The 17,118-nt window shown below is 36.2% G+C and overlaps 1 protein-coding gene across 5 annotated transcripts in view; it reads right to left on the bottom strand.

The window, feature by feature from the left end:
- The window catches only part of UTRN (utrophin), a 558,671-nt gene that overhangs the window by 154,219 nt on the left and 387,334 nt on the right, over positions 1-17,118 (bottom strand). For 4 of the 5 annotated variants that reach the window (XM_010851494.1, XM_010851490.1, XM_010851491.1 and 1 more), the window contains 2 exons: positions 15,157-15,329; positions 548-704 (listed from right to left, as the gene is read on the bottom strand). In XM_010851494.1, the coding sequence (XP_010849796.1) occupies positions 548-704; positions 15,157-15,329 (330 nt within the window). Of the gene's footprint in view, positions 1-547; positions 705-15,156; positions 15,330-16,254; positions 16,721-17,118 lie in introns of those variants that run through there. The other variant, XM_010851493.1, reaches the window with a different exon arrangement.

The following is a 17,118-nucleotide window of genomic DNA, read 5'->3' as shown; positions in this document are numbered from 1 at the left end:
GCAAAAGTTTAAAAAAAAAAAAAAAAAAAAAGAAAGAAAACTCCACAAACCTGTAAAACAGTTTTAAACACAAAGGTCTTCATTTGCTTTTGGACTTATATCTATACTATTTTCTCACTACAAGTCATTATTTTTCTCCAGTTTCATTTAATAAAACAAAATAGTTTGTAATTCTTTATGACTCTTTAACTTCTGAATTTAAGATTAACTTAGAGTAAATATTTCCCCAATATAATATATTAACAATTTAAAATCTATAAGGAATAGATAAATTTCATGATCAGCTAAGAATACTATTATGCTTTAGATACCTGCAACATTTGAAAAACTCTTCAGTTAAATATGAAGAGAAAACTTAATCTGAAACAAAAGGGAGCAAGGCATGCAATTTCAATAAGATGCCTAAATACTAGTAATTAGAAACAGAGGGAGGAAAAAAAAATCCTGTCATAATTGGTTCCACTAACATATTTATTTTATTTGGAATATTTACTTCACAAAATAAAAATGAACAAAGAAAGGTACCCACTGTATGTGGTCAACTTACTTTACAGTGATCATATTGGAGCTGTAAGGCTGGGACATCCCCTCCAACAGGCATTTGTTTCTTAAGCTCTTCATCTTTCATATTCAGCCATTTGATCAGTTCTTCTAAAGACGTCAGCAATCTGTTCCATTTCTCAGCACTGGCCTCCAAATGAGCCCTGTTGAGAGATAACACTGACCACATTTAAACATTTGAAATGCATCTGAAAAATTACATACCCTCCTTTGGCCTAATAATCTTGTATAACGAACTAATGCTCACATCTAAGAAAGAGACTGACACTTTATAAAAAGGATATATATTTCCTGTAAAAAATAGTTCTTTTGAATAAGCTAGACTAGTCAGGATGTGTTTGTAGTATTTGTCAAAAGTTAAAACATACACCTCCATGTCACAAAGGCATCTATAAGGCTTTCAAGAAGAATGCCCATGACATAATGCAAAATTAAGCAAGTTTCAATAGTTTATATATGGTGTATATGCACATTCAAATGTAACTTTTTTCATTTCTTCTATCTATATAGGAAGAGAGGTATACAAGAAATTATATGTATATAAAATGTTTAGAAAGACACATACCAGATGTAGTTACTACTAAGAGCAAATTAACCACTTAATTTTTATATATTTTGGTACTAATTGAGTATATTCAACAGGCTTATGTGATTTTTCTTTCCAAAAAAGCTAATTTTGAGAGGGATTACTAATGTCTTAATTTCTCTCATAGTCAAATAAATTACTGAAAGCAGAATATCACCAATATTTATCTCAGAATATTGAAAAACAATAAGACATTACTTGGACAGAACACTATTTGGCTTTTGGATGACTGATATCTAGTGACATATGTCCACTGTGAAAAGAAAATAATTGGTCAAAAACCATTGATTGCATTATTTATACTCTGAATCAAAGATAAGGTCTTTATTCCAGTAAAAATGTCTGTTTTTAACACAAAGTACCTTCAGATTCTTAAATTGTGAACTTATAATTAGGAAACTTTATTTAAGAAATACATTTTTATGTGATGAATATTTAAATAAGAGAAAAGCCTTTGAAAATAGACATGTAAACAAAAGACAAATTTGCTAGATGCTCCTGTTAGAGCCTTGGAGAAAGCCCAGTTATACAGCCTCAAGCCCACACCACATGGGTTTAAAAGGATGAATCAGTCAAAAGCAATTCAAAAGACTCAAGGAATCAGTGTTTCCTCATTCTTGCAGCAGACAGACCATGAACATGGACTTACAAGCTAACCCGCATGAAATGGAATTACCTTGACTGTCCATGACCTTTCAGAATGAGAGAGGCAAGGCTAATGGAGACAGACATAAGCTTTGTTACATAACAGCTTCCAAAGACTAAAGATTTATGATAGATAAAGATGACTCATTTGGGGCAACCCCAGGGACATGAAACCTCTGTTGACCAGGCTTCACATCCTTTCATACACAACTTTTACCATAACATTGGCTTATGATCCATGCTTCCACAAAACCGCTGCTTCACTGAATGGTATAAAACAAATCAACCAAGCACAACTACTGTCTCTCAGACTGATCAGTGATTTCCTTTTTGGGAAAGGAAATCCGAACCTTTGTCTCAAAGCTAATAATAGCTTGCTCTAGCAAAAAGCAAATATTTCCCCAATGATCACATTAGGTGATCTCAGCAGTGGATATTCAACAATATCATAAGTCTTGTTTAAAAGTTCATAATGTGTTCAGAAGAACAACTCCATATCTCTGATTTCCAGTTTATCTCTAATTCCTAAAAAATTGGCCACAGTCTAGCAGCCAATATTCTTGGCTAAAAGAAAAAAAATGGTAGTTCTGTATATCTCTAAAACACCAAGAATCTGCATTCAGTCAAACAAGACCAACTGTCCTGCAATCTATTTATAGTTCCATTGTCAACTGGTTAAGATAAAACAAACTCTTCAAACAACAAAATTCTATGTCTTATAAAACCAAGATATGAAATAATTTTTAGGAAAATTATAAATACAGAAAGAAGTTTAAATTATAAGTTTAAATCTTATAATTTAAATTTTTATTGTATTCTCTTGTATTTAAAGTCTTTTCTGTTCATTCTACAGGTGCTAAGATTGACCTCACATTACAAACTTGTGCTGTAATGAGATCCCAGTTCTGTTTGCTGGCCAACTTTTCTGTGTTCATATTGATTAATTTTAGGCCAAATATGTAATTACCTATCACCGATAAATAATAATTTTACCTGGCACAGAACAGAACTAAATAATTTCAATTATGAAAGTGAAAGTTGCTCAGTCATACCCAACTCTTTGCAACCCCATGGACTATACAGTCCATTGAATTCTCTAGGCCAGAATATTGGAGTGGGTAGCCTTTCCCTTCTCCAGGAGATCTTCCCAACCCAAGGATTGAACCCAGGTGTTCTACATTGCAGCTGGATTCTTTACCAACTGAGCTACAAGGTAAGCCCAAGAACACTGGAGTGGGTAGCCTATCCCTTCTCCAGCTAATCTTCCTGACGTAAGAATCAAACCAGGGTCTCCTGCATTGCAGGCAGATTCTTTAGCAACTGAGCTATTAGGGAAGATATTAACTGAAAATTCTCTCTGCCAGTTACAAAGCATTTTGTCAACTATATTTGGTGCAATTTCTTTCCAATATTTTTAAATCCCCCAAATAAATAGACAAATAAACAACGGCTAGAAATCAGAAGTCCTTAGTCAATCAATAAGTGCTTGAGTGTCTTTGTGTGCAAAACACTGATGCACACACCCTGACCTCTTATTTTAGATTATTTGATCCTGCATCTTCAATATCTATAGTTTAACGCTTTAATCAATAACCAAACCAGACATTACATTCCTTTGAAAGCCAATTACATACTCATTGTATTGAAGAGCATGCAAAAGTCTTTTCCAGTGCAATTAACTTTTTGACTGCACAGGGATAATGAAATTGATCACTGAAATCTATGGCATATGGGACCTGAATAACTCTTTATAAAGATGAAGGAAATACATTTTTAAGAGAGATACTGAAGTTACTTTGAAATAAATAAAAATAACATTTGCGTATGTGCTTCTCAGAATCTTTCCCTTTCCATAATAAAAAACAAGCTGATCTGACAGAATCTTTGCCTGGAAAATCTGTTCTGGTTATTCTCTGATAGATTATAAATATGTGTTTAGTGGATCACTACCATATGTCCAAATAAATGTATGCTTCTGTAGTAGCCTTCAGTGTCCTAGTTTCAATTTAATTCTTTCATCTTTCAAGATGGAAGCCTTTTCTTGGGCACTGGGTTGAATGGTTTACAAAAAGAAACCTTACATTTGTGTTTGGTGTAGTGGTACTTCTTTAATTTTACTTTAAACATTCTGAAGCTTGTATTTTCCCAAGACTACAGACAGCCAGTCATCAATCATGCTTTCAGAATCATCACTTAAAACATTTCTTTATCCCACACATATCTGCAGGTACTCACATTTTGGATAATAGACTTATTATACCCTCACCTGCTTCAGTTCATTCTTTGGGTACCTAACATGTGCAAAGCAATAGATACTTTCATTTTGCTATTAACTCAGAGTGATATCTACTACATAAAATGCTTTACAAAAGTTACTTCTTTTAGATTGAATAACTTATTTTACAACTTTGTAAACAATTTTAAGTGATGAGTTATTTTTAAAACTATAACATGAAAACATTTTAGAAGGTAAATAATCATTAAAAAGCACCTCATCATTTAAATATAGTAGAAAAGGAACTATGGATAAAACTATGTATTAATATACATTCTAAACCCTTAATTCTAAACCCAAAAAACTACTTATTATGTTTCTCAAAGAAGTATTTATTCCTTTTCCCAACATACAGATACAAAAAAAGGAAAAAGCAAATAGAGTAAACAGTATGAGAGGGACATCTATTTAAAAAAAATATAGTTTTCCATTTTTTTTTTTTCAATAAAAGCAAACACCTATGGAGCACTCCAGAGAAGGCAATGGCAACCCATTCCAGTACTCTTGCCTGGAAAATCCCATGGACGGAGGGGCCTAGTAGGCTGCAGTCCATGGGGTCGCAAAGAGTCGGACACGACTGAGCAACTTCACTTTCACTTTTCACTTTCATGCATTGGAGAAGGAAATGGCAACCCACTCCAGTGTTCTTGCCTGGATAATTCCAGGGACGGTAGAGCCTGGTGGGCTGCCGTCTATGGGGTCACACAGAGTTGGACACGACTGAAGTGACTTAGAAGCAGCAGCAGCAGCATGGAGCACTTGCTCTGATATCAAGCACTACCCTGTTTCAGAAATATAAAGTTCTAGGGTCAAGTTGGAGAAGGAAATGGCAACCCACTCCTTGTTCTTGCCTGGAGAATCCCAAGGATGGGGGAGCCTGGTGGGCTGCCATCTATGGGGTCGCATAGAGTCGGGCACGACTGAAGCGACTTAGCAGCAGGGTCAAGTTAGGAGAAACAGAAGTAAACCAAATATACTCTGAGATAGGAAACCTCCTAAGAACTCTCTGAGGCAACTACAGCTCAGAGAAGAAAGAAATTTGCTCAAGAAGCCGTGGTGAGAATTTGGAATATTCATACTCAATTCTAAGCCCTTTATACTATGTTGCTTTCATCATGGAGAACACTCAAGAGGGCAGATAGAAACTGCCCAGATATATATGTAGACAAGGAAAGATACATTTGGAAAGTAGTAGGTCTGCCAAAGAATTTGATGATTCAAATTAAGAGGAGTAAAGATATACCATCCCTTGTTGTGTAAGGAAGGAATCGTGCTTGTGTTTGTGCTCACTTGCTCAGTCGTGTCCAACTCTTTGCGACCCGTGGACTATAGCCCACCAGGCTCCTCTGTCCATGGGATTCTCCCGGCAAGAATACTAGAGTGGGTTGTCATTTCCTACTTCAAGGGACCTTCCGAACCCAGGAATCGAACCCATGTATCTCATGTCTCCTGACTGGCAGGTGGATTCTTTACCACTGGTCACCAGGGAATGCACAGAATTAAATATCCACTTTGGCATTCTTACTACACAGAAACTTTTATTTCATGGTAAAACCCATAGACTATACGTTCAGTTATAATGGAAAAAAAAAAAAACCTTCATTAGTGCAAAAATCACCAGGAACATTAAATATGAGATATTCCTGCTCCCAGAAAAGAAATTAAGACTGACTACAAGAAAAAAGTGGAGTTCTCAGAATTCAGACTGTTCTGAAAAGAACACCAAAGCTGTGCTTCCAACATTATAGCCACCAGCAACATGTGACAATTTCAGTTTAAAGCTTCAGGGGGGACTTCCTTGGTGATCCAGTGGCTAAGACTCTGAGCTCCCAGCACAGGGGGCCCAGGCTTGATCCCTGATCAGGGAACTAGATCCCATATGCTGCAACCAAGAGTTCTCATCCTGCAACTAAAGATTCTGCATGCTGCCACTAAAAAAAGAAAGAAAGAAAAGAAAAGAAATTCCATGTGCCACAATTAAGACTCAATGCTGTTAAGGAGTCAAATAAGTATTAATCTTAAGGTAACTAAAATAAGTGAAATGGGGAATTCGGTTCACCAGTTGCACTCGCCACATTTCAACTGCTCAACTTTCCACATACGGCTGATGGCTACTGTAGAGAACATGTCCATCACTGCAGAAAGTTTTACAGAGGAGCACTTAGCCAGAGGGAAAAATAAGGAACGCTGCAGAATCTTCTTCTATGAGATTTGAGAGAAGAAAATTTTAGTAGTTTTACAACATGGCTAGCAAAATCAACTCGCTTAAGTTAAAAGCGGTGTCGATGACATGGTAAAAGTGTGGTAACATCAGATGTAATGATGATGTTAAAGGTTAATCTTCTCTAAGGGCTTTTAAAAAGGTGCTCTGAATCTTTAGGAGGCTCATAAAGGGAAGGGAAGATAGAATTTTATCTTTGAACTCTGTTTTCATTAGATTTGACAATTTCACTGGCCTTTGAAACCATATGTTAATAAGGATCCATATTAAACATCATTAAGCTGATAAGTGAGCATTTAATTAATATAATTCTAAATGACACAAATGTAACATAAAAGTTTAAGCCGTGGCATTCACATTACTGAATTTATTAGTAATTTCCAATTCACATTTTTTCCAGGAGGTAAAATATTGAATACCCTGTCAAAGTTCTTAACCACCTATCTTCTAGCTCAAGTTTCAAGTTACTAGCTATCTTTATATCCATCTAAATGGAATATATACTTGTAAGCATCGTTTTTTGATTGCAGAAGAATAGTTGGCAAATTAGATGTCACTATTTTAAAGGTGTAGTCGAAGTTATCTGCAAAGACTTGAAAATAATATTTAAGATATTAACCCAAGGCGTTGAGCCACATATAATTCCATAGTTCTAATGACCACATCGTGGTCAAAGGAGGTAATATCAAGCATTTCTTATAGGCATGTGGAATGTTCAAAAATATTGACTGTCATTATGATCTTTGACAGATGTTCTCTTTTCTAAAAATGATAAATTGCAGCAAATACTTTCTGCCACGACAATATTGACTTCAGCACAATTACAGCACAATTTGAAAAAAGAATGTACAGAAAGGACATCTATCTGATGGCCTTATTTTCAGAAAAGAATGAAGCAAGGCTGCATGTCACGAAGATTTGGAGAGGTTTTGGGAGTTAAAGAGGAATCAAAATCTTCAAAAGTTAGAGATAGTGGTGAATACGATAGAAAATCATTCAGAATCACAATACCAATTCTAAGTAAAAACTGTCAAATTATAGTTGAAGAAATTTTACCATTTTTCACTTTCCAATGCAACACTAGGGAGTCCAGAATTTAGATCAGGGGATAGGGAAGTTGACTTCTGTTGACTACAGAGCAGCAAAGGCTGGAAAAGCAGACACAAGTTCAAGGAGGACAGGGATTTCAAAGTCCTGACATTACTGAAATGGCTTATAATGAAATCCAAGCTCAGTAGAAGAGGTTGATGAAGTCTGAAAAGAGGAAAATTTTTAGCAACTTAAGATAAGGAGAAAGATGGACAAATTGGGGAAGAAGAAGGAAAAATAAAAAGAAAGCTAGGAATTCCACAGTTGAAAATATTAGTGGATGTGCATTTTTAAACAATCTAGTTGAAGTATTGTAGATTCATTATATATACAGAATAAAATGATAAAGTTGGAGGACAGTATATGGTAGGATGGTCCTGGTATATAAGAAGCTAATGGAGGAAGGTCTTCTTCATAAAATCCATAACTTTCATGTGAAGGACAGTTCTTTTACTGATGATGTTCTAAACGATCCTGATTTGCTACAACAGAGGGCTCTTCTCCAACTAACTTGGTAAAATCAACAGCACTCAGATGCTCATGGCCTGATGGGATGTAATAAAATAAAATGTGTGTTTTGAAAAAAATTTGCCCTTGCTCTCTTAAGATTGATCATTCCAGGGATGCCAAGATAACATGGGGTGTTAACTGAGTCCCAGGCATGGCCAGACCTATGGGGCTTAGAAACAAAATGGGAATAAAATCATTTACAGATAAAGTAAAAAGAAACTGAGAAGTCAAAATATAGCAAGTTATCAAGAGAGATATCAACACCAAGGATGACAGTTGAAGAAAGGATGGAGAATAAAAAGGAAGTCAGATGCTCAAATCAATGAGTGAAGTAGAAGAGTGCCCTCCAGATCAGGAGGAAGCAGGACTAAGACAGTGAGAGGGTAGAATAATGGATGTATTGATTTCTAAGGAGAAGTTGTCGAGAGGCGCAAAAGCAATGCTTAAGAAACCAGTGAGGCTGCCAACCTTCTCTCTTAGCCCTGGGCAGCAGGGCTCTTGTTCAGCCAGTGTCTGCTGGCACCATATTGAGAGTTTATGACTGGAATTCTAATTTATTGCTGTCCACAGCAGTAGTTATATATTAGATTCTTCTTGCTGACTGCCAGGTGAGGAAAATGGGAAAATTGAACTCTATTAGAGTGTTTTAAGTAAAGCAGGGAATTAAGGGGACAACACTAAACTTTGGAGAAAAGTGATGGAAAAGTTTACAGAAATATTAAAAATAGAGGAGAATTTGTTCACAGTAGAGGCCAGTGCAAGGGTAGATGATACTTTAAAAGAAATGAGAATCAAGAACACAGAAACAGAAATTCATAGCACACTCAGCATGCATTATTTTCAGTAAGGACTGAAGCAGGCAGTTGGCTGGGAGGTTGAGGGGTTGTAGATTACTCTACACTTTTGTTAATGAGAACACTTGCCCATCCCAACTTTTTGGGAAGGGATTTTCTCACTAACTGTAAGCACATTCCTGGCCACTTTTCCATCCCTGTAGAGGGAGACTGAGAAATCTGATTTGTAGATTTGGGAAATACAGATATACTTAGATCAGCCCAATCTTCCCTTTTGAGAACAAACCTGCAGAGACTGAGTTCTTTTCTATCCTTCCATGTAGGGTTTCCCACATGGGAGACCATACTGGCCAGTAACTGCTGGTGATTCTGCCTGCTTCTGGAGTTCAGTTAACAGTTTCATTCAGCTCTCACTCTCAGCTACCTCTTATAGCCTGGCTTCTGTCCGTAATTAACATGACACTGATGTTCTCACTTGTTCTTACTTTTGTTCACTTTTTCTTGCAGCCAGGAAAGAAGGATGTTAGTTCTCCAAAATTCCTAATATTAGTGACCGAGAAAAAAGATGGAGTAGGGAGAATTTCTATGTCTTTTGGACTAATTAGTTCCAAACATAATGGTTGGTAATCAATGAGAATAATAATAATGAAAAAAAGTCAGTGAAAGTGTTAATCACTCAATCATGTCCAACTCTTTGCGACCCCATAGACTGTAGCCTGCCAGGCTCCTCTGATCATGGGATTTTCCAGGCAAGAACACTGGAGTAGGTAGCCATTCCCTTCTCCAGGGGGTCTTCCAGACCCAGGGCTCAAACCCAGGTGTCCTGAATTGCAGGCAGAGTCTTTACTATCTGAGCCACCCAGGGAATAGTTAACAATTATTCAGTGCTTACCATGTGTTTTAGGCACTTTATAAAGGCTAAATTAATTATTCATGATGACTCTATAATGAAGTTATTCTTCATATCCCTATTTTGCACATGAGGAAATACATATTGGGTTACTAACCTCCTCCACAGTATCACAGCTGCCAAAGACAAAACTGGTGTTTAAATCTAGGTGGTCTAGCTCCAAAGTATTAACGCATCCTGTACTTCTCTCTGAGGTGTGCTTCCTATATGAGGGCCCATTACTAAGAATAATGAACCATTTTATCTTTTTTTAATTGAGATATAATTGACATATAATATTAGTGTCAGATGTACAACATAATGATTCAATCTTTTTATTGATTACATGCCATAGTCATGATAAAATACTATATTTCCTGTTTTGTACATTATATCCTTGAAACTTATCTATTTTATACCTTAATTCTCTTTACTATCTTTACTATCTTAATTCTCTTTAGCCCCACTTCCCTCTGATAATCACCAGTTTGTTCTCAGTAGTGAGTCTGTTTCCATTTTGTTATATCTTTTAATTTTTTAGATTCCATATGTAAGTGAAAACATACAGTATTTGTCAGTATATGTCTTTGTCTTATTTAAATAAGCATAATACCCTTCAGGTTATATGTTTTATATATATATATATATACACACACATACATACATATATATATATGGTGGTGGTGGTTTAGTTGCTAAGTCATGTCCCACTCTTGCAACCTCATGGACTATAGCTTGCCAGGCTCCTCTGTCCATGGCATTCTCCAGGCAAGCATACTGGAGTAGGTTGCCATTTCCTTCTCCAGGGGATCTTCCCAACCCAGGGATCAAACCTGGGTTTCCTGCACGGCAGGCAGATTCTTCACCGACTGAGCTTTGAGGGAATATATATATATATATATAGATATAGATATATTATATATGTCAGCTCATATACATGTATATTCCATAATATGTGTGTGTATAGTGACTCAGCAGTAAAGAATCCACCTGCAATGCAGGAGACACAGGAGACATAGGTTCAATCTCTGGGTTGGGAAGATCCCCTCGAAGAGGGCATGATAACTCCCTCCAATATTCTTGCCTGGAGAATCCCCATGGACAGAGGAGCTTGGTGGGCTACAGTCCATAGGGTTGCAAAGAGTTGGGCATGATTGAAGTGACTTGGTGTGCACACGCATGCACGCACACACACACACACACACACACACACACACAGTGGAATATTACTCATCCCTAAAAAAGAATGAAATTTTACAACTTGTGACAACACAGATGGACCTTCCCAGATGGCGCTACTGGTCAATCTGCCTGACAATGCAGGAGAAGCAAGAGATGTGGGTTTGATCCTGGGAAGATCCCCTAGAGTAGGAAATGACACAACACCCCATGCTAGTATTCTTGCCTGGAAAATTACATAGATAAAGGAGCCTGATGGGCTACGGTCCTTCAGCTACTCTTTACTGGGCTGCAAAGAGTCAGAAACAACTGAGAGACTGAGCACACACACACATACACAATTAGATGAATATTTATAAAAAAATTATTTTGTTATGTGTATGAAGTGAACTGAAGTCACTCAGTCATGTCCAACTCTTTGTGACCCCATGGACTATAGCCCACCAGGCTTCTCAGTCCATGGGATTTTCCAGGTATGAATACTGCATGAATACTGGAGTGGGTTGCCACTTCCTTCTCCAGGGGATCTTCCCGACCCAGGGATCGAACCCAGGTCTCCTGCATTGCAGGCAGACGCTTTACCGTCTGAGATACCAGGGAAGCCCATACATACAATCTTTTTTATGCATTTAACAGTTGATGAACATGTAGGCTGTTTCCTATATCATGGCTATTGTAAAAAATGCTCCTATGAACAATGGAGTGCATATATCTTTTTGAACTGGTGTTTTCACTTTCTTTGGCTCTATAGCTAAAGCGACTATAATCAAAATAGTATGGCACTGTCACAAGAACAGAAACATATATCAATGGAACAGAATAGCCAGAAATAAGCCCATGCACAGAAGGTCAATCTATAACAAAAGAGGCAAGACTATACAGTGGGGAAAAGATAGTCTCTTCAATAAGTAGTGTTGGGAAAACTGGACACTACCCAGGAAAAATTAAACTAGACCACTTTCTCATACTGTATCTAAAAATAAACTCAAAATGGATTAAAGATTTACAGGTAAGACCTGAAACCATAAAACTTCTAGAAGAAAATATCTATGCAGTATACTCTGTGTTGGTCTTATTTTTTTCGGGTGATTTGTCTCTTTAGGCAAAGGCAACAAAAGCAAAATTGAATGACTGGGATCTCATCAAACTAAAAAGTTTTGACACAGAGAAGGAATCCATCAACAAAATGGGAGAAGATATTTGCTAATATGTCACATAAAGGGTTAATATCCAAAATAGAAAAAGAACTCATATAATTCAGTATAAAAACAGTCCAATTTTAAAATGGGCAGAGAAGCTGAATAGGCATTTTTTTCCAAAGAAGACATACAGAAGTCCAACAGGCACATGAAATACATCCCACATCACTAATCATCAGGAAAATGCAAATGAAAATCACAATGAGATATCACTTCACACCTGTCAAAATGGCCATAGTCAAAAACAAATAAATAACAAGTGCTGCTGAGGACATGGAGAAGAAGGAATCCTTATCCACTGCTGGTGGGAATGTAAATAGGTACAGCCACTATGGGAACAGTATATCAATTCTTAAAAAAATTAAAAATAGAACTACCATAGGATCCAGCAATTTCACTCTTGTATTTATCTGACAAGGTCTCTTAGCAGCTCTCCTTGTCTTTAGAACTTTGCTTACCTAATAATGCATTCTCCATAGCTGTGTGGGAGGGATCTTTCCAAAGCTTATTTTTCAAATTTTATAACCAGTGGAATGGAGCACACTACACACAGGTGTTCCAAGATTCTGTCTTACCTCTCCCTTCACCCTTTTCTCTAATCACAATCTTTCCTCTCTACATCATCAGCAGATTCTATTCTCACTCCAGATTGAACTTCTTAACTGTTCGGTGAAAACTCAGTGTTATTTCCAGCCTCCTGTTTAGATGTCTTTTTCTAGTCTTCAACCAGTCCATCTGGGGAAAGCTATACATCTTTCAAGGCTCAGCTTAACCATCACCTCTTTTTTGAAGCCTTTGATAATCATCTGAAACGGAAGTAACCACCTCCTCCTTTGGACTCCCCTTATCCTAAATAGAACTGTGAAACCTCTATGAGTAGGGGCCATAACTTAATTATGATTAGCAATGCCTCAAACTTAGAAGTAAGTTCTCATTAAATGCTTGAATCTCCAGAGATGGGTAATGAGGCTGAAAATTATTTTAATTCATTATCACATTACTAACACTTTACTGGAATGTATGATTTGTCTTGATGCAGAAGTCTACTGACAAAAGCTTATTCTCCAATCTTCTAAAAATAACATCACTTATTAGATAATATTCCAACGATAATTTATGAATTCTTCCTTTCCAGGTTAGAAAAAAAAAAAATGTGACTTGACAGGCTTAGTCAATAAAGGCCATGAAGAGTCAAAAGAAGGTTTTTTGTCTTCACTAAATTCTCCTTTCTGAAGAACTCATCCTCCAAACTCTCAAAATTTCAGCACCACATGCACAATCTTGACCAGGGCCATCCCTGTGCCTTTCAGCTTGTTAGACGTGTTGGTTGTTCTAGAACCTCAGTGGACATTTTTCACTGTGTTTAACACTTTAAATCTTTTTATTTATTTATATTTATGGAGAACAGAAAAGGGAAAACCAATGGGATCTGGCTAGTTGAAAATTCAATTTTTAGCAAGCATACGTATATTCTCTCAGTGTATAACACTCCCTAATTTTCCTCTCTTACTGGAAAAGAGCAGTGGGTGGGTGAAGTCCAACAGGATCTTTACACAGAGGCTTCCACAATCAGGCTACATTACCTCCTCTTTAAGTGTAAAAAGAAGTACAAATTTCCCGTCATGAGTCTTGAATAAAAAACCTTTCGGGAAAGATAATTTTAATTAAAAAAAATTTCATTCATGATAGACAGCCACTGAAAGATTTCTGCTCTATACGAAGTAGTCTATGAAATGTAGAAACCAGTTGAAGCAGATTCCCTGAGCCCCTTAATGTAAGAAAAAATAAAACCAGATGCTACAAAATTTAATATAGATTAAGGAACTATCAGATTACCACATTCAATCTTCACAGTAATCATGTGGGCTAAATATTTGTATTTTGATATTTAAATGAGAAAACCAAGGCTCAGAGAGACTTAGTGACTTGCCCAAGATCAGTAAGTAAAGAAAGAGTAAAGTCAAATTCAAGATCATTTGGCTGAAGGCTGTACATTTTTCAAGACATCATACTGTTTCTGAACTTTAAAATTTAAGAAACCAACCCAGGTGCAAGATCCAGGTCTTTATACCAACATTCATCTTTTGTACCTTTGCTTAATAACATATTCTCAGTCACTTTCTGCTAAACTCATATCTAGTTAGGTATTATCCACCATTCAGTAAACATAATTCTTAAATGTTCTTAACTCCCAATAATATTAATAGTTGTCACAAAGGTCCTTTCTTAGTCAACATTCTAGTTGTCAAATTCATCCTTTTTTAATTTTGAAAGTGAAAGTGAAAGTCACTCAGTCTTGTTGGACTCTGTGAGACCCCATGGACTATACAGTCCAAGGAATTCTCCAGGCCAGAATACTGGAGTGGGTAGCCTTTCCCTTCTCCAGGAGATCTTCCCAATCTAGGGATTGAACCCAGATCTCCCCTTTCTCCAAATGGAGACATGTCATCAGTTTCCATTTTAGTATCCATAAGTGACATGTAATTTCTAAAAGTACACCTTCAAATTGGACATACAAATAGCACAATGAAGCAAAACACATTCATCGCCAAAAGTCAAAAAGATCTAGATTCAAATCCTGATATGAAACTGCTGCTACTGCTAAGTAGCTTCAGTTGTGTCTGACTCTCTGCAACCCCATAGACGGCAGCCCACCAGGCTCCCCTGTCCCTGGGATTCTCCAGGCAAGAACACTGGAGTGGGTTGCCATTTCCTTCTCCAATGCATGAAAGTGAAAAGTGAAAGTGAAGTCACTCAGTCATGTCCGACTCTCAGCGACCCCACGGACTGCAGCCCACCAGGTTCCTCCATCCATGGGATTTTCCAGGCAAGAGTACTGGAGGGGGCTGCCATTGGTATGAAACTAGTTAGCTCAAAAACTTTTCAAGTACTTTATATTCAGTAAGCCTCAGATACCTCATGTAAGAAAAGACTTTACTATGCACTTTACAATGATTTTTTTTGAATACTACATCAAAAACATTTGTAAAGATTCTAACACAGTATTTGTTCAAGGTAAACTGTCAACAATTAGCAGGTACTGGTAACATCATTAGCATTATTAAGTTTAAAATGTGATATGCAAATTTGTAAATAGGAACAGCTGACAAAGGCATTGGACACTGGTAAGGCCTCTTGTTCTCTTCCTGATATGCAAAAATCATGAAAATCCTGCCCCCCTGTTATCTTGGACACTGACATCACTGACCTGATGCTGGCAGATTTTGCTTTTAAGTCATTCCATCTTTGGTTCATATCATCCAATCGATGCTGAAGCATAGTTGCCTCTTCAGAATTTCCCAAAGCTTTTACCATCTTCTGCCTGTTTCCATCAATGCTTTTAAATATGTCATTGTGGGCATCAATTTCCGCCTGGATGTCCTGAACAGAAAAAGGCAAAGAGGTAATACAAATATTAGATATTAGTGTCAACACTACTTGGGATTGCTGTACAGAGCTGTATTCTTTTATATTCCACAGATGAGCTTTTTAAAAGCAAAATAGCTAATTTTACCTTATATGATAACAAATTGACATGTTTTCACAATTTCTACATTGAAAATTATAGTCTTTAAATCTTTAAGGCACTGATTACCCCATTCTTAAAAATACAATGTATTAAAATCTACATTTCAAGTACCAGCTAGTTAGATGTTCAAATTCAATGAGAAATTTTTGAAATTTTGTGCAATTGTGATGGCCAAATCACTCAACTTTACCTAATACCCAAACAAATTCTTTCTCCCCTTTCCACACAGACAAAACTTCCCTCAAAATATGAAGTTTTACAGAAGTTACTATGATATCACATAATTTAAAATTTTTTGTTACATTTAGACAAACTTACTAATAGTTCATCCTTCCAATCCAATAAATTCATTCCTAAATTTAAAAAAGCATTTCACAAAAATGTTTATCCTATTAAGAAATAAAAAACAATGACAAAAATAGTATTTCTCCTATTCAAAAGGAAAATATTTGGTTCACTTTTATAAAGTAAATTTGAGTATAGTTTAAGTAAAATAAGAATTATTATAAATTAATAATAAAAATTGGTTCAGACTTTGAGAAAGCATTTTGGTAATTTGTATTAAAAGTCTAAAAGCTGTTCAAATTACCTATCCTAAGAAGATTTATGTATAAACACATTAATCACATTGATTGTTTTTAAAGTAAAAACCATCATAATACATTAATGCTGACATACTATTGGGTTTTAAAATGGAGGATATTGTGATGTCAATTTAATTTTTAAGGTAGGTGTTTAAATTAGCATATGTATTTATAAATCATTAAACACACATACTTTAGAAAATCGTAAGAAATAAATCAGAAGAGTGTAATCTCTGTTTAAGAGGATTAAAGGTGATTTTAGCTTTCTTCTTTACATTTCTCTGAGTTTCCAAGTTTCTATAAAAAACAGGATTTCTTTCTGTAATTAAATAAATATAACAAATTTAAACTTTAAAATACATCCAGTCTTATGAAGTTTTTAGTATTCCCCCATTACAAAGTTGTCAACACAATTTTTTGTATTAATTTGGCAATTACCTTTCCTTCATGAAATAAATGGGACATGTGGCTAACTCTAGTGTGATAGTCATTACCATACAACAACCAAGCATGAGCTTACAAATGGAAAGCAGACAGCAGAGGGGCCCTGAATTTGTGGGGTAAGTCTCCAAGGCATTAATTAGTAATGAATATTAAGGCAATGTACTGCAGAAATAAAAATTATATTTCTGGTAATGAACGAGAATTAGTAAAAGGAAGGTATACTCTTAAATACTATCAGATCAGATCAGATCAGTCGCTCAGTCATGTCCAACTCTTTTGTTATATTTCTCATCTTCAATTTCCCTTATAAACCTAATTCTTAAGTTTCTCCAATTCTAAATGAGCATCATAAACAATTAAACAGAATTTTTTCCAATACTCAGAAAGCTGTTACTAGTTTAGAGCTAACTCCTGATAAGCAATTCAGGTATTCCATTATGAATCAAGGCTTAGAAGACTTCCCTTCTGTCCAGGGGTTAGGACTCAGCACTTTCACTACAGAAAGCCTAGGGTCAATCCCTGTTCAGGGAACTAAGATCCCACAAAGCATGAGGCACAGCCAAAAAAAAAAAAACAAGAGGGGGAAACATTCCCTCCGACCCCCCCCAAAAGA

This window comes from Bison bison, unplaced genomic scaffold (genome assembly GCF_000754665.1).
Source record: "Bison bison bison isolate TAMUID 2011002044 unplaced genomic scaffold, Bison_UMD1.0 scf7180017864303, whole genome shotgun sequence".
Classification (NCBI taxonomy): domain Eukaryota; kingdom Metazoa; phylum Chordata; class Mammalia; order Artiodactyla; family Bovidae; genus Bison; species Bison bison.
The sequence above is the reverse complement of the archived record's forward strand: the minus strand, read 5'-3'. Positions and strand labels throughout refer to the sequence as shown.